The sequence below is a fragment of the Myxine glutinosa genome, chromosome 12 (assembly GCF_964187855.1).
Source record: "Myxine glutinosa chromosome 12, kmMyxGlut1.1, whole genome shotgun sequence".
NCBI classification, from domain to species: Eukaryota; Metazoa; Chordata; class Myxini; order Myxiniformes; family Myxinidae; genus Myxine; species Myxine glutinosa.
In genome coordinates, this window is record NC_136272.1 from 86219213 (window position 1) to 86243546 (window position 24334).

Consider the following 24334-nt stretch of genomic DNA (forward strand, 5'->3'; position numbering starts at 1 on the left):
CTATTGCAGAAAGTCACTGCGAGAGTTAGTGAGAGGCCAAGGTCTGAAATTGCCATTTACACAAAATCCTTGTAATTGACGTTCTCGATGTGTGCCCCTCCGTGGTTCCGACAGGCATTGATCCTGACTCCAAAGTTCTGTCCAACTTTCCTGCAGGTCTCATGTGGCAATGCCTGGAGGTAGTCTGACACCTCCTGCTTCAGATCATCCAGTGGGGCAGGGCGGTTGATGTAGACAGAGCGGTACCCAGGGCAACGAGGCGGTTTCTGAAGAGCTGCTGCAGGGAAGTAATGGTGTCACTCGCTGTATGTGCACAATCCTGCATAAACCAGGTCATGCTGGGCTGGTTTGTGGCGACCTTTTGGGCTAGATCATTATAAAACTTCTTGGGCACGGCCCGGTAGCGCTCACCGTTGATCATCACTGTCCTGCTGTTGTCATTCTCAAACCAGTAACAACAACAACAATGACATTTTAAGGCCATTTTCCCTGCTAGAGCGGGGGCTAGCCAGTAAGGCCGTAGCGTTCCCAATCTGACATTGAAGGCGCAGAAGCATGTGACCTTGGGCCCTTTCAGCTACCTCTCAGTGATCTCCTCAGGTGGTTCTGCCCCCCAGAAAAAACGTCAATTACAAGGATTTTGCGTAAATGCCAAATATTGTGGTTGTTGATTTAGTCTCATACCACAAAGCCACCACTTTTGTCTTCTGCTCCACTGGCAATGGCATAGTTGATCTATGGAGCTAGAAATCCCAGGGAACAAATACCACGATAACACCACCAAACCCTGAAAAGTTAAACGGTACAGGTAAAAAAAAAACAAAGAAATGGCAGGAGGTCAAAGTTGTATTCATCTTTTTGAAACACCCTGTATTTGACCTCATTTCAAATCTATATAATATTCTCCATAGGTGATTCTGTCTGTCTGTCTGTCTGTCTGTGATACGTCTGTCTGGGGGAGTGGCTACACCCGCTCTGGGAGGTGCTTTAAAAACAAATATCCATCATTTTGTTTACTCACACAGCTTTGAGGCCTCTTTTGTTAGGCCCACGGTGTCTTGCTCTCTCACAGTTTTATTTCAATTCTAATTCGATATCTCATTTCATTTTTCACAGTCGCTAACATGGTTTTAGACTCGGTTGAAAAAAACCGGACTAAAATTCGATAAAAGTTACCGTTTATAGAACAAAATGCATTTTCAAAGGCCTGTAACAAAAAGACCATTGAGACTCTCTCACGGCTTTATCTCGACTCTAATTCACCATCTGATTTCAATTTTATTGATGGTTTTACACTCGGTTTGAGCAATAATTGAGAAAATTCACGCGCACACGGGAAAATTGCTTAGACATTTTAGAAATTCGCGGCGAATCAGAAATATCATACACCGCCGAAAATAACAGACGGGAAAATGCCGAGATATATTAAAAATTTGCAGCGGACTTTTCCATGTGATGACAGTCGTCATGATGAAATATTTAATTTAGATGTGGTCACAATAAAAGTCAACAATATGGGGAGAGGGGCAGAGCTTCGTTCACGTATCGCCACAGATGGGAAATTGCCGACAGATATTTCTTCGTTCATATGTCATTCATCATTATTATACAGAAGTAAAGGTAATCCTGTTTAAACTTCCATTCATTCCATCGAAGTATTTTTATTTTTTTTCCGCACAAGTTTTCAAGGCTGAATCATGTTCACATCCAGGATTAATAAACAAACTCCATTTCACGTGTGCATGGACATGTAATTCACATATGTAAAATAAATAAACACACACGGGAAATTGCCGAGATATATTTTTTCGTTCTTATTTTATAAGCTACTAGCAGAAGTACCCGGCATTGCCGGGTGGGGGAGGGGAGCGAGCCCCTTGGCAAAGCGAGCGATTTTTTTTTTTCATAGCGTCATAGCATCATAGCGTTTCATAGCGATTTTTTTTTTCATAGCGTCATAGCATCATATCGTTCATAGCGTTATAGCGATTTTTTTTTTCATAGCGTCATAGCGGTCATATCGTCATAGCGTCATAGCGATTTTTTTTTTCATAGCGTCATAGCGTCATAGCGTCCATAGCGTTCATAGCGTCATAGCGTCATAGCGTCATCACGTGATCGCTCTGAGCGAATCAGCGCCCACCTGCTCTGATTCCGTTGATTCCGTGCGCTGAAATGCGCTGAGGTAAATATGAATAAAAAATATGGCTCGTCAAATATTTTGAGTTCGGCCATGTTCGTCCCACGCTCAATGGCCATGTCTATGTCAAATATCAAGCACGTAAGCCTCTCCGTTTAGGAGTCTATCGGTAACATTACACACACACACACACACACACACACACACACACACACACACACACACACACACACACACACACACACACACACACACACACACACACACACACACACACACACACAGTGTTTTATATATATAGATGTGCACGTACACTTTAAAGAAGTTGATTTGAAATCTTTAATTTAAAAAATGTCATTTTGTATGCTGTAACGAAAAGAGTAACTTTGGTTTTCGCGAGGCAGAAAGGTGTAATGTAATGTTCTTATACACCGCCCAAAAGACTTTTTTCCCAGGGACTTTTCCATTTTAGCTGTATTCTTTATATAGTCGGAATGTTTCATTATTTAGACGTAGTCACAATAAATAAATAAATAAAAAAACCACCCTAAATTACAGCATACAAAAAAAAAGTCACAATAAAAAGTTGTAATTAGGTACTCTGCACGTGGGGAGAGGGGCGGAGCATCGTTTACGTGTCGCCACTCGCGCTTGTAAATGCTATCTCCAAAATGAATAAAATAATGAGAGAACGGAACGAGTCCGCCAATGAACGTTAACACAGACTTGCACGGGATGCTGAGCAACAAAGACATTGGAAGGTAATGTGTGCTCAGCAAACATATACAAGAGCAGCTGTAATGAATCCGGAAGAAGTATCGGATAATATTGTTAAAGATAATCATTGCGGTGCGAGTCCGATGACGTCACCATGCGTGTACTGTTCTGCGAAACATTTCACGAATGAATTAACAGGACAAGGGGGTGGATTGACACTGTGCTGCTCCAAGAGAAAAGTTCAATTACCTCTAATATTTGCCGTACCTGCTCGATTTGAACAACTGCCGGAGTGAGGGGGGTTTGGGGGGGGGGGGGAGAGGAGATAGAGGTGTGACCCGCTATCCCCCGCGTGTGTGACCCGCTCTCCCCCGCGTGTGTCACCCGCTCTCCCCCGCGTGTGTCACCCGCTCTCCCCCGCGTTTGACCCGCTCTCCCCCACGTTTGACCCGCTCTCCCCCGCGTTTGACCCGCTCTCCCCCGCGTTTGACCCGCTCCCCCACGTTTGACCCGCTCTCCCCCACGTTTGACCCGTTCTCCCCCACGTTTGACCCGCTCTCCCCCACGTTTGACCCGCTCTCCCCCACGTTTGACCCGCTCTCCCCCACGTTTGACCCGCTCTCCCCCACGTTTGACCCGCTCTCCCCCACATTTGACCCGCTCTCCCCCACGTTTGACCCGCTCTCCCCCACGTTTGACCCGCTCTCCCCCACGTTTGACCCGCTCTCCCCCACGTTTGACCCGCTCTCCCCCACGTTTGACCCGCTCTCCCCCACGTTTGACCCGCTCTCCCCCACGTTTGACCCACTCTCCCCCATGTTTGACCCACTCTCTCCCCCACGTTTGACCCACTCTCCCCCACGTGTGCGTGATGTGGGAGGGATAGGGGTGGGGGGGAGAGGATTTGAGCTTTGAAGTCACATTTTACATATGTAATTACACATTTCAAACTGTATTTCCCATGTGCACGCACATGCATTCACATGTCATCAGAAGTAAATAAATTGTGTAGATTACATCATTTGTGGACCTGATAAATTGTCAGTAACAATTTGTAAAACTGAATGTGCAGGTGCAGCATCTAACTCAATATGTCCAAATGTCACACACGTCCATGCCCGTGAGATTCCCACAGGTGACCCCACTAGTTGTTAATGTTTCTTTTTCGCTTGAGCAACGCCGTGTACTCCAGCTATAAACGCTTATGTACTTTACTCAGGGTACAAATACAAATACAACTTTGTCTGGGGGGGCAATGGGGGGGGGGGGGGGCAACATTGGCAATGTGGCCGTGGCCTCATGCGGGGGTGTAGGGGGCCGGGAGAGGGGCGTAAATTCTCGATGTAAATGTGCACCGTGTCGCACCACCTGGTAATTGTGGCAGAGGGTATTACAATTAACTTTTTTTTTACCTGTGCAACACTGAGATTAAATCACTCTTTGCACAGGCAAATGTTTCCTCTTTCCCTTCCCCCCTCCCCCAAAACGGAGGGGCCTGTCAAAGCCACCCCACCTCCCCCCCAAAAGATGTATATGTAATTTATCTTTTCCCTCCCTCTCCCCTCACCTCCACCCCCCCTACACCTTACACTCCCCCCATTCCCTTCCTTGCCCCTCCCTCTCCTACCTCCCCCACCCCTTCCCTGGCAATACTAGGTACTCCTGCTAGTGTATGTATATATGTATATATGTATATACTCGTATGTACCACACCAGCAGTTGCTGCAAGGGTCATGACTAAGAGTGCCTACATCTGCCACATATCCACTGTTTAGGTACATATTGACAGTTTATAAGATCTCCAAATTGTAGCGGGTAAAAACATACCAAAATGAAATATGCATTCAAAGCAGACAAAAAAATTTATGAGCAAGATTGTTTTTCGATGAACGGACCAACAGAACAACACATGTTCTCTTAAGAACTGACCCTGTGATGGTGATCTCAAAAGCCACCTCAGACCAGAGACGGGCATAGCGAACGGGGTTCACCACCTCTTGAGGGTCTCGATCGACATGCAGATGGAGCAAGAGACGTGAAAAGGATGCACGAAGCTCAAAGGAGAGCCTCTCATTGGCCATGCAGTGCAAGATGAGCTTTACAGTGAGCTCGTTTGACAGTCGCTCAATGGCCAAATACTGCCGGTCAAGGCACATCCGAGAAAACAACTCAAGCTGGTATCTGCAGTGGTAAAAAGCAGAGGATCAAGGAACAGCAGGGCGTGTGTATCAGGTAAAGATCGACACTTGGTCACAGTGCATTAAACACATACGTGCATGCATCTTAGTATAACGCAATCCCCGAAACGCCAAACGTACCGATAATAACCCAGCACGTCATTATTCTTGCTCAGGGACGATGTGGATGAAGCAAGTTCCTCTATGGCCTTGCTGTGCTGATTTTTTTCAGCATCTATCCAATAGAGCCATACTTGGCAGAAGTTGGTCGTCGATGTTATTTGGCACAGCCTATGGGAAAGTACAACCAAAACATCAGCAACCACCATCCCATTAATCAGCCTTATCAAATATTGACGTCAATGGTTTCAGAGAGCTTTGGTGACTACTCAACCACACATATGAAGAGGTTACCTTCATCACCCCCATTCCTCCACTTTGATTTTGCTCGAGTGATTTTTCAGTCTTGGGATATAGGTAACCTCTTCATATGTGGTATTGTGGTGTTGCACTGAGGGCATTAAGCATCACCACAATGGCTGGTATCACATCAAGCTCCAAAAGATTGTACTCTCCGAAATATATATATATATATATATATATAAATCATGAACCAGCTCGGTTTTTATTGGTAATCTGAAAAGGTAATTGTTCTATTGCAAATTAAGTTTCTCATTGCAAAATGATGCTACAGGTAAGTATACTCTGATTTATCTTTCAAGAAGCTTTTTTTTTTTCCCCCCCAAGTCAGGTGATGCTTTTTTTTTCTTTCTTTCTTTTTTATAGAGTCAAGGATTGTAAAAGAGCTGTTACACTGAACGGATCAGGACGTAACATGATAAAAAGGAACAGTAGAGAGGGAGGAGGCATAAATAGCAGAGTTGAAGAGGGAGATTTGGATAAACAATGGGTGTGTGGAGAAATAGGGGGGCAGGAAAGGACGTATGGGGAGGACAAGATGGATGATACAGGATGGAAAAACTGTAAACCTGGAAGGAGGGTTCGGTGGAAGGTATTGGGCATTAATGGAGGTAGAAAGATAATGGATTTGGTTTTGGGATGATGTGAGATGGTGGTGAACAGCTGTCTTGAAAATCTGGAGGGATGAATGACATTGAATAGAATGTGGAAGATGGTTCTACAGGTGGGAAAAAGGAACGAATGAGTGGAGGTGAGCAGTGATCCTGGATTTAGATAGGTTCACCAGAAGGGGTTGATGGAGGACCACGTGTGATGGAGGACCAAAGCACGGAAAGAGCTGTGGGTGCAAGACCAGAAAGGAAGCGGTGGAAGACAGAGAGACCACCGAGCTGTCTGCAATGAGAAAATTAATATATCCATAGACTCAGCTTCAGCACGAGAGATTCCAATGATCTTGAAGAAGAAGAAGAAGAAGAAGAAGACTCCTTTTGCATCTTCAGATGCATAGGGTTACCGAAGGGGTTCCCGAGGCTATTGGGCACATTCCTGGATGTGTCGCAACTCCAACAAATGATGCTCGTTTATGGCTCATTCTTCCGAGTAAGCTGGTACTCATTTTGCCGACCCCGGAAGAATGACAGGCTGAGTCAACTGATTTGGTGTTAATTCAATGCCATGACAGGGGCTTGAACTCAGGACCTTGCAATCCAAAGCCAGCCACCTTAACTGTTAAGCCAACACCATCTCTTATCTTCCCTCATCCAAAACCTTGATCTTTTCTACCCCCACTAATTTCACCCCCGATCCGCTTTTTTGAAATACCAACTTCTTTCCTGGAAGTCCTTGCAGTGTCCTTGTGTTTTATACTTCCCGTGACGTATACTTCCCTTGCAGTACACTGGGCCCGTGACGATGCCTTCTGTTAAGCGTAAGAGTGCAGGGCTAACTCACTTTGTCTCGAAGAGGATGTCGTTGTTGGAAGAATCGAGAACGTATTTGCAAATCAGTTCCTGTGTAACGGCAATCGCCGTATTATTTGAGACACACAGATCTGCCAGGTACGCCAAAAACCTGAAGAAAAAAAGAGCGAACGCATGGTTAGAGACGCATGTAAAAGGACAAGGGTTGAGCTCACTTTCCAGAGACATACAAGACAAACATTCCAACATCGAGTTGCTAAACGTCGTCCAAATCTCAAACAGCAACCAAAACAAACCACAAGCTTGAGGTTTATTCAGCAATTGCTGAGATTTTCACGCCAAAAACAAACATAACGAACAACTCACTGTGGCTCGCGCTTCTTGCGCAGTAGATCAACAAACGTTTCCACCTCCCGGGACGTGATGTGTTTTTCAAGCAGTTTGCGATTGTTGTGCAGTAGAGCTGTAATTGTGTCCTCTGCTAGGATGTCATATCCAATCTGTTTTTGCATTGCACTGAACTTCTTGGCAATGTGTTCCTGCAGGTGCAAATCAAAATTTGCGTCAAACGACTGGATGTGATAACGGCTTCGTCGTTAAAAAAACACATCATCATCTTAAAAAATAGGCACATCATTAGGCTGGAGAACAAAGAGGGCCTCATATTTCTGGAGAACAAAGTGGTCCTCATAGAGTTCGCAGGTGAATTGATCAATAATACAAGACAAAGGGGTAAGGTGGCACGACCGATATTGCGTTACGACCTCTACACCTTTGGATTGCTGTGAATATACCATTTATGAGGAAAGCAGAAATGGTTAAAGTTTTCACCTCCAAACCTGTCCCTCCCCAACTCTGTATCAAACCCCAAATATTAAATAAATAAATGGCCCATGGAGCAAAAGTTGGGATGAGAATCAGGGCTATTTGCAGGAATAATGATGGTGATAGTGAGAGGAGTTTGATTTATAAAATGTAAGCTATAGAAGCAATATGATTGCTATGTGCATGGGGTAGGGGCTCATGCACATAGCAACTCATGCACATAGCACCACTGGGGTAGGGGCTCCCAGTGGTGCACAAGTTTAATGAGAACCGATCCGGCTTCAGTTCGTGCTGTCGGTCTCGGCTCTGCAGGGCGGAGCTTCACAGTGACACCTGCCAGCCAATAGGGCTGTAAACAGTCCCACAAGTCCATGTCAACTCTGCGACCCGTCTTCTTTTTAACGATTACAACCCCGACAACCCTCCCCTCACCCCCAATCGACTCAAACCCCACTCTCCAATCACACAAAGTCGCTTGGGCTTGGTTCATACAGCATGGGGTTGATGAGGTCTCCAACATGAGTACACAGATATGCCATTGTGGGCAGTGAAAGGTTTTACCCCGTGGGCAGATTTATAAAAGGCACGGGAAATGGTGAAGAGAAGTCAGTGGGTTTGAGTGTGTCAGTTTAAAAAGTTACAGATAGTGAGGAGGCCAGAGCAACATGAGCTGCCCAGTACCATACTTCACAGCAGACTGCTTGCACCTCCGCATCATCTTGCCCGTGCCAGGGATGTATCTACAGGCTCGACAAGATATCCATCCTGCACATCCCAACATTGCCATCCACATCTCCCACTTTCCAATATTTTATCATCATCATCCCCCTCCCTCACCACATTGCTGTTTATTTATTTATTTGTAAATGTCACCACCCCAATACATCATTCAAGTATAACCAAGCCTGTGGCACCAAGTTTACCATCAAGACAAGATCCATGTTCAGTGTGCGTCTCGTCAGGGATCCATTCAGGATTTGTGTCATCCATTGTTTGCTCATGTTTATTATCAATCCCCTTTTTGTAATCGTCAGAGTGGAGGTACTTCTCTTTCCCATCACCAGACAAGTTAGAGCATCTCATCAATGTCTGGAAGGTAGGCGATTCAAACTTGACCATAGCCGAGTCATGCCAAAGACTAAAAATGGTACGTGCTGCTTCCTTCCTTCACCCTCAACATTTAAAAAGGAGAAAGTACAGACAAACAGCCAAAGGTTGGCAACCATTTCACAAGCTCAATGGGCCAAATAGCCTCCACCTATACACAAAGAATTAAGTTAAGCACCCCTACACAACGAATTAAGGTAAGCACCCCCTAATATATATTCTTTGTGTATATGTATACATTGGCATATATTCTAAGGTATGTGAGATCAAATAATGATTGGTATGACATTAGCAATTATCCATTGATGAAATGCAGATGAGTGCACTCATCTGTGACGCCCATCGCTCGTGCAGCACGTGTTATCATCCACGTGGTCGTGATTTTCTGTAAATGCACTATCATCACGGGTTATTGCAAGTCACGCCTGAGCTCGTGTGGGGGTTACATGGTCATTTTCTCGTAATGGTGGCTCGTAGACGGTTGTCGGACGGAGAACGATGGCGGATAATAGGCATGATCGAGTCCGGAATGTCCAGAAAAGCTGTAGCTCGAACGTTTGGTTACCACCATTCGGTGATCAGTCGGTTGGTGCAGAAACACCAGGAAACGGATGCGGTGAAGGACCGCCCAAGGTCTGGAAGACCTCGCGTGACAACAGTCCGCCAAGATAGAGCGCTTTTGAGACTGGTGCGACGATATCCCTTCGCCTCGAGCCATTTCCTGAAGGACAACTGGCTGCCCAACAGAAGGCTATGTCACCGTACCGTGAGGAACCGCCTGAAATCGGCCGGTTTAAGGTCAAGACGAGTGATCAAGCGTCCAAGGCTACTCGAACGACATCAGAGGGAGCGTTTGGCATGGTGCCTAGCGCGACGTGGATGGAACATCCGGTCTTGGAGGCGAGTTCATTGGTCGGATGAAAGCCGGTTCTTGCTGTACGTGACAGATGGGCGTGTTCGGGTGTGGCGCCACAAAAACACCGCGTATGCACCTAAAAACATTCAACCAACGGTACCCTTTGGTGGTGGCTCGATTATGGTCTGGGGATGCTTCTCCCATGACTGTAAGTTGGACCTGATAACTGTGCGAGGTAACCTCAACGGAGAGCGATATGCCGAGGAAATCCTGAATACCACCGTAATCCCGCACTTCGATGACCACACCCTCGCCAGCAGACCCATCTTCATGGATGACAACGCCAGGCCTCACCGTGCGAGACGCGTCCGAGCCTTGCTGGAGCAAGGTGCTGTGACAACCATCCCCTGGCCTGCGTACAGTCCTGACCTGAACCCCCTCGAGCACGTTTGGGACATGTTGGGACGACAAATTGCGAAGATGGTCCCTCCAATAGCCAATCTGGATGAATTGGAACGTGCATTACATCGGGAATGGAACAACCTGCCACAGCAACGCATACGACGGCTTACAGGGTCTATGAGACGTAGGGTTGAGTCAGTGATCCGATCACGTGGGTCCTACACACGTTATTGACGCAAAGATCGCTAGAGGTCTTCTCAGAACAATGACTGTACGTTAGAAAACATAAACGTCATCCACACTGTCCGTGATGGACCTATAGCTCCATACTTAAATTGAGGTGCAAATATGCCTAAAATTCCCAAAAAATTTCACCTTTAATTATTCAGAATAAAATATTGAAAACGGCATGATTGTTATGTTTTTATGTGACCATAATATCACTTCTCCAGAAAATATAGCAATATCATGGGTATATTACACTGTTTTGACGACAACAAACTTGTAATGTGCGAGGTTGTAAAAAAACGGGGGGGGGGTGCTTAACTTAATTCTTTGTGTATACATTGAAGTTCCTTTGAAGGGAACTCAAGAAAAACGTCACTGGTGTATATAGGTTACAGTAGATCTGAGAGAGAGTTAATGATCTATATTAAAGTAGATCTGCACACAGACACACATCGATTACAGTACAATACCATTATCTATCCCTTCAGGGAATAATATGAACATCTCAAAGTATTAACAACGCTCATGTCACGGACCTCAAACTGTGGCCCAACAGTGAGAAAACATGGACGGCAAGTTCACCTGGTTTTTGCGATAGTCCTGTTGCGAGTGCCGGAGAACACGATAGCAGAGCTGACAGGTGTACTTATAAGGTGCATTCTTTTGGTCGGCAAGATCATCCAGTGATAACAAGGGCTCTTCATTTCCATGAGGTTTAAACGGCTCCTCAAGGAAAAGGAAAATCTAATTCAAAGGAGGAAGATAATGCAAATCATTCCATTTTCTGCGTCTCAAGATCTCTACGTCTCAAGAATACACATGGAAATGTGGACAAAAATGGTCTGCCTGGCAGGGCACGCCTTCAAGCAATACATGAATGTAATTACAAAATGAACTTGCACACATCTACATATCATTCGTGCTTTCCTACCTTCCACAATTGATTAGCCACGAAGCCGACTATTTCAAAACCTGTTAAGTATTTTACATTCGAGTGAGTTTACAAGAAACCGTTAGCTAACGCTACAAGCTAATATCCTGTCTGTGCAATACCAGGAGGGCAGTTTGTTGTCACATCTCATTCTGAATGTGCCCGGTCTCATCTCATTCTGAAATTCTGTATGTTTGAATCCACACAAAGGCCACAATATAGCCGGCTATCCTCTCATACCACCAGGAAAACCAAGAATAGCTCAAAAAACGACAAAACATATATTTCAGGAATGCTAGATGGGAAAAGTGATTTGAGGTCAAGAAAAGTGTGAAAAGAAACTGGATGAAGGTGATAGAATTGGAAAAGTTAAAATGAAGGTGTACGAGATAGCTGTTGTTGCCTTTGCACCAAGAATAGATAAGGAACACAAACATGCGATTCAAAAAGTATTTTAAGCTTCCGCTTGCTCAATTGGAAGGTAACACATGCACGCACACACGCACGCGTGCACACACACACACACACCTGTTTGAGCACATTCTGCTCTCTCATAAGTTTCTGCCTCTCACGGTTGGGTTTCGTTGTCACAACCTTTAGGGCTTCCTGTTCGTTGTTGGAAACTTCAGCGAGAAAGAAAATCAAGTCCTCAAGAAGTCGAGTAACAACCCTGAAGACAAGGAAACAACCCCAACAACATCACCATGAATACTTGGGCGTCACGCGTCTTAAGGTACCAGAAGCAGCACATTAAAAAATGCTTTGCCAGATACTTCTTGCGGTTTTCAGGATAATACTTCATCTTCCAAACAAGCATTAAGTCTATAGGATAGCACCAAGTTAGGTGGGAATTGGACATAAATGGTGTTGGAATAAAAAAATAGATTGTGGGTTTTTTTGCTTTTTAAGACGCGGTCACTGTCAGCCATTCCACTGCTATTAGACCTGCTTTAAACATTGAAACCTCCCAACATTGACCAATTTGCTCACCATGTGAGAAACCAGGAGGTAATGTGAATAATGTTAGCCGATAGAGCATTAGGCAGCAAATGTCAAAATGCAATTATTTAAAAAGCCATAAGAATCATTAAGTGATGACCCTCAACTGGAATGACCAATCAATAATAGCAGAGGCCAATTCAGCAAGTGCATTATGGGAAAAACCACAATCATACTTCCGTTTGGTCAAAGTTGCAGGATAATTGGAATCACCCGTCACAAGACCGAAGGACTAGGCGTTGACATATCAGACAGGTCGTGGTGGTCTCCGTTTTGTACCACCACTCATTCGAACTTGCTCCATCTTCTCAGGCCTCGAGCCCTCCTTAGCTCCTTCACAATACAACTGTCACTCTAGTAACCCTCTCCTTGTTTAAAACTCCCAAAATCCAGGCTTTGCATCAATCTCCACTCTTTTATCCCATTTGTGGTACCTCTTACCTGAGACCATTCACTTGCATTTTCCCTCCATGGCTTGTGGTTGGCGACAACACCATCACACGTTATCCTCATGATCTTCACCCCCATTAATCATACCCAACACTCATACTTTTAGGTTACTGTATCCTCTCCTCTCGTTTTGTTAACTCATTCCCTTGCTCATTGTGTCCGTTTGTGGCACCACCGTCATTATAATCTATCTATAATTCCAGCAATCTCTGTGTGTCTGTCTGTGTGTCTGTGTGTTTGTCTGTGACCGCTGTTTCTCGACAACCACGGGTCCGATATACTTGAAACTTGCCAGGTATATTGCTGGGGACCCGAGGATGTGCCTTTTCAAGGTTTGTAATTAATCGGACAAGTACCTACCGAGCTATGTCCAAAAAACGCTTCAACCAATCAGAGAGCAGCGAGCTATCACGTGTGCCGAACCGTTAATGCAATGCAAGCGTTAATGCGTTAATGCAAGGCTTTTCTTTTTTTCCCTCTTCTCTTTCTACTTTTCCTTGCGATTAAATTGCAAACAGCCAAAATACGTTGGCGATAATTGAATAATTGGCCATTAACACTAAAATAATCGTAACTGCGATATGCCAACTTCCGGACAGTGCAGCCTTCCATGTTGTTGTTGTTTGCAGCAGCTGTTTGCAGCAAGGCAAGGCTTTTCTTTTTTTCCCTCTTCTCTTTCTACTTTGCCTTGCGATTAAATTGCAAACAGCCAAAATACGTTGGCGCTAATTGAATAATTGGGCATTATGTTTTACAACTAATAAAAACGAATTTGCGATTCATTCGCTTTCCTGCGCGTTTGTGTACGCGATGGCGATTTCTTTACCAAACTCCGGAAGCCGTTCGCTTTGGACCGAACCATTGCATGTAAATAGAGGGGGGGGATTGTCACCACTCGCAAGCCGTTCGCTTTGGACCAAACCATTTCATGTAAATAGGGGGGGGGATATAATTTTAGATATATATATAGTACGGGCATGCCCTAGTAATTTTAATTGTGAGAAGCACCCGCTCACTACCAAGGGCCAGGGGGGGTCATGGTATTACGTTTACCACAAGCTGGAAGCTCATGGTAAAAATACCACGATAGAAAAATAAAAATGAAGCCTTTTATTCTTGCGCTGGTTGAAAGAGCTACATTGAGGCGGCATTATCATTTTCCTGTAGGTTTAGATTAATTTGAAGCAACTTTTTACGTTTGGTAATTTATTGTCTCCGAGGAACATTTCCGTGTTTCCACGGGCAACAGACAGTCTCCATAAGCATATTAAATATACTGTATAGAGAGAGTATTGTGAAATTCCCAAATCACATTTCTTAACAGCAAATATATATCATGGCTTATTTCTTATATCATGATTAAAAAAAAATAATGGGAGCGATTGACACAAGTCTGTTAGCTTATGCAGTACCCAAGTTCAATTTTTGGTCTGTTTGAAAAAAAAATTACAATTTTCCAATACGCAACTTTTGCTGAATATATTTTCTCTCTGAGGAACGTTTGTGTTTCAGCGTGAGAAAGAGAAAGCATTAGCCAATTATATATATATATATATAAAATCGGGAGATTAAATCAGACGTGGACGTAGCTTCAGGACGTCGATCTTCAATTTTCGACAAGCTTTTATATATATATATATATATATATATATATATATATATATATATATATATATGTATATGTATATATATATGTATATATATATATATATATGTATATATATATATATATGTATATATATATATATACATATGTATATATATATATATATATATACATATACATATATATATATATATATATATATATATATATATATATATATATATATATATATATATATAAAAGTAGTGCCATAACAGAGTACCTACCCAATTGGCGATCTTGTTCCAAGCATGCAACACGTTCTTCTAACATATCCCTTTATCTACACAGTGTATAGGTAACAGACCACTGCCTCAATTGCAAAATAAAATAACCTGGGTTACGTATATGAAGCAAAAACATGTATACTGCTTATGTGCAGATGTAATACATCATGGTTATATAGTTCGGATAATTCCGATTGTACCCTCCAACCGTCCAAAGGAAGAATTTTTTTTTTCAAAACTTGACGGAATCTTGCACAGGCACAACTTCAGGGGGCCCTCATTAATCCCTGAAAGTTTTAACTTCAGAGGTCAAATCCTCTCGCAGGAGTAGATGAAATGCACAATATGCATACATGCATAGAACATACTTTCCTCCATAACATTGAAAAAAAATAAAACCCCAACGAAGCTGCATGCGTAAAAAAGCCTTCAAAAATCCATTGGCTGGAGGGAGAGCTGGCCTGATTCCACCCACAATGGTTAGGAAGAAAATCCTGCGTCCACCATGTTGGTTTTCTGGCAAGTCGGAGATGTCTTGGGAAGTCTGATATTCACAATTTGAGATGTCCGAGCTATACAACAATGATGTATTAGACATGCACATAAGCAGTAGGCACGTTTTGGCTTCATGTGCATAAGCCAGGTTATTTGTATTTAGTGATTAAGGCAGCAGACTGTTGCTAATTTACCTCGCCCAAATAAAGGGATGAGCGATTTGTCTAATAAATGAAGGTTTTGGTCCTTAACATCATCAAACTAGAACGGCACTCAGTAGTAGAGAGCATACCTCTGCCTGGTTGGCCATATCACTCAATGGTGAAGAATCACTTTAAAAATTATACGAGCTGGATCCGGATCCGAATCTTCAGCAAAATTGAATCGATTCTTCCTTGTCACACACACACAACCTGTCCAACAAGTTTCGTCCGAATCCGTCCATAACTTTTTGGGATATCCTGCTATGTATCGTTTTTTGGCCCGATCTCCCAATGGTGAAGAATCACTGAAAAATTTAAATAACTCTCATATCCGAATCCATATTCCGATCTTTACCCAAAATCGAATCGATTAGTCCTTGTCACACACACAACCGGGCCCCCAAGTGCCGTCCAAATCCGTCCACAACTTTTTGAGATATCCTGCTATGTATAGTTTTTGACCCCATCTCCCAATGGTGAAGAATCGCTTAAAAATCCTACCGGCCGGATCCGAATCCGGATCTTCACCGAAATCTAATCATGTCGTCCTTGTGACATACGCTACATCTCTGCTAAATTCCGTCCGAATCCGTCCACAACCTTTTGAGATATTTTGTTCACAAACAAACAAACGGACAGACAAACAGACAGGGGTAAAAACATAACTTCCATCCACCTTTGGTGATGGAGGTAATGACAACTGCAGGTAACAATTACAGGATCACACAAAATGATGGTAACACAAACCATTACAATACAGCCCACTGACAAGTCCTTCCAATTTGCCATTCAACAAAACCAGAAACATTGTATATCCAAGTTATTTGCCATAACACAACATTTGAGAGCAGGGACATCTTACAAGGAAGTGACACAAAAAGAGGCCAAAGTCTTGTCAACTCACTCTTTCATGAGCCTCAATTTTTCCATTCCAATTTATTCTTTATATTAATTACATCCTAATTTTGACATTTGTTGGTATATATATATATATATATATATATACCAACAAATGTCAAAATTAGGATGTAATTAATATAAAGAATAAATTAGATTATCAAACCCCATTTACCAATGTAACATCATTAAAACAAATCGCTGTGACAAGACAATTGATCTTCAGTTCCCACCTAGCATGATGGAGTTATACAGAGGTAATGAGGTGTAGAACAACCTTGAGGTCGTACTGCTGAATAATACGACAAATGCAATTAGTGGAGGAGGGGAGTGCGGGATCAAAGCCATGGTTACACAAAATGTAATGTCCAAGGATACTTTCTGAATAACGGATTTGCTCCCTCAACTTTTCATGAAGCTATTTCACCCAAAAATTAAAACTTGGTGCACAATCCAATTCTATGCTGATCTCAACGTCGTGACGTCACACTTATCCTCCTCAATATGATGGTCCCAGAAAGCCTCTGCAATTCTAGCGGGACAGCCATAACAAAGAGCTTATGTTCCAAACATGAAAACAGCAAAGGGGACAAGTTACAAAATGGTCAATGAACACAAGTCTTCCATTTGCCTCATGTCCCCAAACCCCACGCGTACTTGCGTTCACTGGAGCGCAGCGGACCCTTCTTCAAGCGATCCGCTGCCGCAGACAGGACCTTGCAGGCATCGTTGGCAAAATCAAGGTCTCTGACTTCGGCGGGAGAAACGGGAACAATCGCGAATGCCTCCTTGTCTTCCTTGCTGTGAGACGTGCCAATCTGCCATGGAGGAATCCACAAATTTCAAACAATCACTGGAACAAAGTGGATTTCTACAAAGATTTGATTTGATTGAACATTACAAATCCTTCATCGGTGGATTGTTAAGCTTGCAAATTGGAGCAACATCAAATCAGTCAATTCCCATGCAGTTTAGTTTGCAGGAAAATAGGAACCTTGAGCATGACTGGTCTGTCCTCCTCCACGTCAATGGGGATGGATGTGCTGCGCACCCAGGTATTGGTGCACAGGTGGCGCAGACGCACGAACGAGTTCCTGCTCCACACGTGGGTAAAGAACAAAGTTCACACCACATTGGGACATTAGTCGGTAACAATGACAGACACAAACCTAACCCATCAACTGAGGCCCTTCACGTCCTCGTATTTCTCTTCTACTTTATCTACAGCTATCGGAGGAGCTTGTACTATGTACCAAATGCATGGCAAGGATAAAGCAGCAGTGCACTTTTACATTAAATAATAATTAGATTCGTAGAAAATGGATAAATCAATGCTGTACGTATGTGGGATTTCATCCTGAGATTCGAGCATCACGAAGCGAGTGCTCAGAGGGGAATACCCAATCGGACGACTTGTAATCAGTTAATATATTTATTTTTAACAAAGTAACTTCAACAAATTCTGTCGTTTGTCATAAAATACTCAAAATAACAAACTTTGAAACGTCAACGTTCCTCCCCACCCACCCCCACCCCCCCACCCAACTCATCCAACCCCCAAAGGAAACAACAAGGCTCTGAAACATTCAGGAAAGAAACATTCATCCAAAAATGGCACAAAACCAGACGAGTTAACAAAGAATATCGCACCGAGGAACGAGAGAATCTCCACGTTGCAGGGTCGTGGGGTCAAGCTCAAAGATGGAGGCGATATCATTGGAGTCTGGCACCGACATGAGCGTGCAGCAGATCTTGTCGGCATCTCTGTGTTGCTTACTCCTCAAAGTATCTCCTCTTGGAGAAATATTGGTGTCCTGCATTGACATAAAATAAACCGATAACACTGAGTTTGGACAAATTCACCTGCTAATATGAGCTAAGATCTGAAAACATTTTAACGTGGCAGACATTGGAATGAGACAATTTTCGCTGGATCAAGCCCCTCATTGATCGCACAAGTTTTCAAATCGATCTTACCCCATTTTTCTCTTCCTTGTTCTCTGCGTTCATCTGAGAGAATAACGCAACATGGTTAGATTTACTCTCCGGCAGGAGGTTTAAACATGAGCTAGATATGAAGTTAAAGTAGGTGAATGGTGGTCGGTAAAGGAAGGCAAAAACGGATGAAAGAAGAAAACGCCATAGAGGGAGCTCTAACACCACAATGGTGGGTTCATTTGCCTTCCCACTCTGCTCATCAATTGTCAGTAGCATGCTGCAAGCAATTCACTGCACACAACAAGCTGCACATATTGTGCAGCACGCAATGCAATAGCATCAATATGCTGCATGCAATGTCCAGCTGCACACATCAAATCAAGCTGGAAACGAGCTGCAAGCAAGATGGTGCACGCAACGTCCAGGAGCACATGAGCTGCAAGCAAGATGGTGCACGCAACGTCCAGGAGCACATGAGCTGCAAGCAAGATGGTGCGCGCAACGTCCAGGAGCACATGAGCTGCAAGCAAGATGGTGCACGCAACGTCCAGGAGCACATGAGCTGCAAAGCAAGATGGTGCACGCAACGTCCAGAAGCACATGAGCTGCAAAGCAAGATGGTGCACGCAACGTCCAGGAGCACACGAGCTGCAAAGCAAGATGGTGCACGTAACGACCAGGAGCACACGAGCTGCAAAGCAAGATGGTGCACGCAACGTCCATGAGCACACGAGCTGCAAAGCAAGATGGTGCACGCAACGTCCATGAGCACACGAGCTGCAAAGCAAGATGGTGCATGCAACGTCCAGGAGCACACGAGCTGCAAAGCAAGATGGTGCACGCAACGTCCAGGAGTACACGAGCTGCAGCCAGTCCCCAGAAATGAACCCCGTATTTGGTGAAATGCCCATCATCAGATTCCACCATGGTAAACCTCGAATGCATATTAACAACTCCCTCCCTGATTGCACAAACCTCTTTACCTAAGCTGGAAGCACCCAGACAAGATAAATTAAAATTAAAAAAATTAACAGGCTGTTGAAGAGGAAAGAAAAATCCCAATTACAGATGAGTCTAAAGTTTATTTTCTCTTCCCAGTGTAGATGCCAAAACGATTAACTTTGCCTTTCAACACAATTAAGAGATTTATCCAAAAGCAGCCTCATTTGCTTCCAATTTGTGTGCTCATGACAAATTAAAAGGCCACTCAACAAACCCGGCACTCCAGTGTGTTCGGAATGCAAACGGAGCAATATTATAATGACAACCGACAAGCAGCTTATTTTAAACAGAAAATTCTGCAATTTCTGGAAATGCAATAATCAATATCACGCAACCCGGTATGGTATTTCAAAATTAATGAAAGGAGAGGAGGAGGGGTGTGGAGAGGCTGCAATTCAGCATTTCTCGACAGGATGATGGAGGATAAAGCATCGTCGGTAACAGCTCCATTACGTTCAATTTCTCCACCATGATGACACAGCGAGGTATTTTACACGCGCTTCTTCCTTCAAAAACTTAAGTCGAAACAATCAATCATCATACGTGTAAATATTTAGGAATTTTGCTCAATGCCAAATTGCGAGCGGGATCACTTGCGCAATTCCAGACAGATTCACCAGCAATATTGGCCAAAAGCATTTTGTAATTGCCTTTCCTTTCCCAGCATAATGCATATATTCTTATGATCGACTCAGATTGTAGTTCCACATGACCTGTGGCTGTGGGTGAAATAATTTCACCCAAAAGGTGACCTACAGTTCTCCCAACCAATAGGTGAGAAGGGAGTGCAAAAACGCCAAAATAAGGAACCAAAGTGAAGCAATAAAGCCCGAGCAACTCGAAATTAGATACCTGACGTCTGAGTTTGTTAAACGCACCTGCTGTAAAAACAGCACAATAATGTTCAAGTGATCAGATTTTGAACGCATCTTTCAACCTCGGTGAACGCGCACGCGCACGGCATCAACCAAATACCACACGTACCAAATCAAACGAACACATCCATCAGTCTCCACGGCCACTGGAGGAAATTCAGTCTCTCAAACTTTTTTTACCTCAACATCGGCTACGACCTCCCGTGGGGTTGACCATATATCAAAGCTTTCCCCCAAAGGCAGCCGCGCATCGTGCATGCCACTGACATTGGTAAATCTGAAATTCTTACTGCCTACGTGACCTTATCTGTCACTCTATAGAGTACTGCTCTCCCCTTTGTGAAGCCGTCCCTGTTTCACACCTGTCACTCCTGGATTCTGGGGAATCTAATCATTTGCATCTCCCACAAAGAAGCAGAAACACAGGGCCTGTTGTTAGCCTCTGTTTTCTACTGCCTCTCCTCTGGCCTTGATTCCAGCTCTCTTACATCTCTCCATTCCTCCCCAGTCCATGCAGATTGTAACGTTCTGCTAAATGCCACCTCCTTGTAAGATTCCAAAAATCGAAGCTTGTTGGTCAACCCAAATCCTTTGTTCCTCTTTCCATCTGCTTTATGAACCAGCCTCCTCAGTCTGTTTAGTCGCACTCTTCCCTCTAGGGGTTCAAGTTGGCAGCACACCACCACCTCAGGCAATCCTCCATCCTCACCAAAAATATTTTATATCCTTATTACCCTTCCCCTATATTAGCAGTTTGCCATATTTCTTTTTTTTCTCTCTCTTCTCTCTTCTCTCTTCTCTCTTCTCTCTTCTCTCTTCTCTCTCTCTCTCTCTCTCATCTTCAATCTTCATGTATCCATGTGTTGGCTCATTGGACACGTCAGCTATGTCACCTCGCTCTTCAATGAGCCAAGACTTTTTATCCCACCCCCCACCCAATATATATTTTTAATTCATCTATTTATTTTAGCGACCTCCATCAAATGTACCACACAACTTGAAAACGTGTTTCCGTCAAACTTCTGCATTTGTTTTCAAATTCACCTTGAAATTTGAGTCTTTCATTTAACACAATCACAAGGGTTTCGGGTATCAAAGCAACCTCAAACTGCTTTACTATGAGCCTGAACAACAACAAAAAAATGTTCCCAAACACTTTGGTGTTACTGCAGTGCACGAAAACCCAAAATACTACTGTTACATGTTGTGTCGCAACTAAGAACGAGGGCAGGTTTTAAATTACAGAGAGAATAGTTATTAAGGGTAAAAAGATTATGCATTTATGACCCACATATGAAAATTTACTGTGACACCGACAAGAGCTTATTCAATGCGAGTGTAAGTTGATTGTAAGACCATTTACCTTTTTGATACCAACATTGCAATATTCTTCCTGGATTAGCCCGAAGCTCCTGTCAAAACCATGCACAGAAATCCCTTTCACCTCAAAGCCAAAACCCTTAGAGATTCTGGGCGCCGCGTCTTTGCCACAATAATAACCCCATACTGTACCAAAGCCGAGGGCCTTTTGGACCGGAGATGTACAAAACAGGTTTATCTTCGTTAATCAATTCTACAATTCAAGAGAGAATATAAAATTGTGGAAGTCTGGCGTGTTCAAGAAAGCTGTGTTTGCCGAGCTTCTCTGAGGGCACAGCACATTTTCGCTTAGAACTGAATGTTATTATGTGCATTTAGTTTGAATAATATACTTTCCAGCAATAATTAAAAATGTAAGAGTTTAAAATGTTTAATAATATTGTGGAAAAAAATTCAAATAAACAGCGGTCCTGTCTGCGATGTGTAACAGGCCTGGTCCTTCGGCCTCATATTACGCAACTAGTACATCCATTCATTATGGGAGAGGCATGTTATTATCCTTATTATTATCGCTAATTTTTGTTACTATTACTTGTGTTAGATTAGGTCATTAAAAAGATCAGTCTGTGCCTCACCATTCTAAATTCTCTTTCATAAAATATACTTCCCGTGATGGTGTCGGGGAAGAGGGGGGACAAAAATATCACGATAAGATGTTTAGTTAACATGGAATTTGTCCAAGGAGTAAACCCATTGGGAAAAGAGGATATTATTAGTATTAATATTGTTTTGTATTAACATTATTATGCTATTATCTTTAGTTTTGTTTTGTTATTAGAAGCGGTTGTGAAAACACCACAATAAAGCTATCGTAACACGGATGTACACCTCAACACGCAACCTCCTTGGTGGGGAAAACCCCATTGGAGTTGGAGGAGTGGGGGTGGGGGGTATTTAAATTGCTATAACCTCTATTGCGCAATGCTTAGTACTCCTGTCAAGTTCAGTTGATATTGGACAAGTAACGATTGAATGTATCATGGTCAAAAATTGTCAGACACCAAATTGCGTATTTTAGTTTGATGCCTGTTAAGAGACTTTGTTTCAACCAAATTCAGGAGAAAGATGTGATGCTGGGGTGCCAGCCCAAAGGGGGAGCAGTACTCCATTGAGCAACAAAAGAGGGCCTTGTAGGTTCTGAGTAGTTCTGATATTTTTTAGGTAACAACTTGGGAGATGGAGGATGCCTAGTGTGCAAATGGATTTGGAGGCCAGCTTTACATCCAGTAGACGGTCTAGTAGACATCATGGCTCTTAGTGGGGTCCAGATGTTCAAGAGACTGAACATGGATACAAGTTTCACTGGGTCCATGTGACGATCCTTCCGGGGACTCAGGGTGAGACTCGCATTTGCCGGATTGAAAGACAAGGCCATTTGTCAGACCAGCATCTAATCAATTCCAGATCAGCAGAGTGATACAGCTTCCGTCAGTGGAATGGGAGTACTGAACAACCCAATGTGAAGCCACCTGCAGGTGCCAGAGGCCCAGATAACCTTATAGAACGTTTTTTTTTTTTTTACATAAACGAACAAAAACAAAAACAAGCAATTAACTTGAACAGCATTCGATAGAGCGCAAACCTCTGCCAGGCTGAAGTTTACGTTTTGTGTATCCCACTGATAGGCCGGATCTGCATTCAGACCTGAACCAAATTCTAATCAATTAGTCCTCGTCACACACCAACCTATCCACCCAACTTCGACTGAATCCATCCATAACTTAAGATATCCTGCTCACAGACAGAAGGACAAACAGACCAACAGGGGTGAAAACAAACTCCGCCCCCCCCTCTAGTGGCGGAGGTAATCAAGATGAAATAAAGGTAAATTTTAAACTTTTATCCATGTGAAAGCAAACATTCTGATAGGTGTCCAAAACAAAATCGTTCACAGGTCAAAAACACACCCAGGTGTACAATGTACAGTAGAAGGTTTTTGGAAAAAGTATACATTGTGACTGTTATGAAACCATCCCTCGAGTAGAGAACATCCATGACAAGTTGAACTCCCGAGAATCAGTTGTACCGTTAGTACATGTGCAGAGAGACCCCCGCCCATTGTCTAGAGCAGTGGTTCTTAACCTTTTTCTCACAACGGACCAGCAAACGTCACGATAAATGACCGCGGACCACCAATTGGGAACCACGTAATTAATTGTCTTTACTGACTATACTTCAGCACGTCATACAAGTCTCATAACTTTTTACATCAATATTTTGAATTTTTACAAGTACTGAATGTATCATGGACAGTGAAGGAATATATTATAACCCCCCCGCCCACCCCCCCCCCCCCCCCCCCCCCCCCCCCACGATCCGAAATCGAAAAATCAAAGCTCGAGCGATTGTGTGGCCTACTGTCTTGTATTCATAACAGCCGGGTGATAAGGGAGTAGTGGTAAAAAAAAAGAAAAAAAAAGTGAACAGGCTGATGGAAGACAGGACAGACGTCTGGACCTCACGTCCCATTTTATAACTTAATCTCATCGAGGGTCAAGATGAGATGACCTAAAAATAGAAATCTGTCTGCAACGAGAGAACAGCAGGCCTGGTGCTTCTGCCCTCAAAAAGGAAAGTAAGCGCAATGTCCTGCCACTCTCTAACTTCAGAAAAGTTGGTTGTTGTTGTTTCGCATGCAGCCTGTGGCTGCTGGTTGCATAATTTCTCGAGAAGCGCGTTTGTGCCGCTGGTGCAGTGCCCCAATTGCCAGTGAGCTGGCACCGAATTTGCCGACCTCAGAAGGATGACAGGCTGAGTCAACCCCCATGGCGTTAATTCAACGATCGACAGGGATTCAAACTCAGGATCCTTGGATCCCAAGCCCACACCCTAACCGCTAAGCCAACACCAGGCTTGCAGACAAGTCAGTGGACTCTTCTTTCCACAATGGCCAGGTACTCTCTGACTTCAGACAAGTTGGTGGACTCTTTCCTACCACCTCTCCTCAGGCCTTTCTCCCTTTGCTATTTCATCGCTTGAGGTCACATACATTCTCCCAG

General features: G+C 43.6%; 1 protein-coding gene across 1 annotated transcript in view; it reads right to left on the minus strand.

Moving 5' to 3' along the window:
- Nucleotides 1-24334, minus strand: part of LOC137437571 (inositol 1,4,5-trisphosphate-gated calcium channel ITPR1) — a 188895-nt gene that overhangs the window by 103855 nt on the left and 60706 nt on the right. Inside the window, exons 11-20 of the mRNA XM_078766065.1 lie at nucleotides 18118-18150; nucleotides 17791-17954; nucleotides 17135-17234; nucleotides 16798-16958; nucleotides 11753-11894; nucleotides 10876-11037; nucleotides 7242-7414; nucleotides 6907-7026; nucleotides 5176-5325; nucleotides 4787-5038 (exon numbers count right to left, since the gene is read on the minus strand). Of these exons, the coding sequence (XP_078622191.1) occupies nucleotides 4787-5038; nucleotides 5176-5325; nucleotides 6907-7026; nucleotides 7242-7414; nucleotides 10876-11037; nucleotides 11753-11894; nucleotides 16798-16958; nucleotides 17135-17234; nucleotides 17791-17954; nucleotides 18118-18150 (1457 nt within the window). The remainder of the gene's footprint in view (nucleotides 1-4786; nucleotides 5039-5175; nucleotides 5326-6906; nucleotides 7027-7241; nucleotides 7415-10875; nucleotides 11038-11752; nucleotides 11895-16797; nucleotides 16959-17134; nucleotides 17235-17790; nucleotides 17955-18117; nucleotides 18151-24334) is intronic.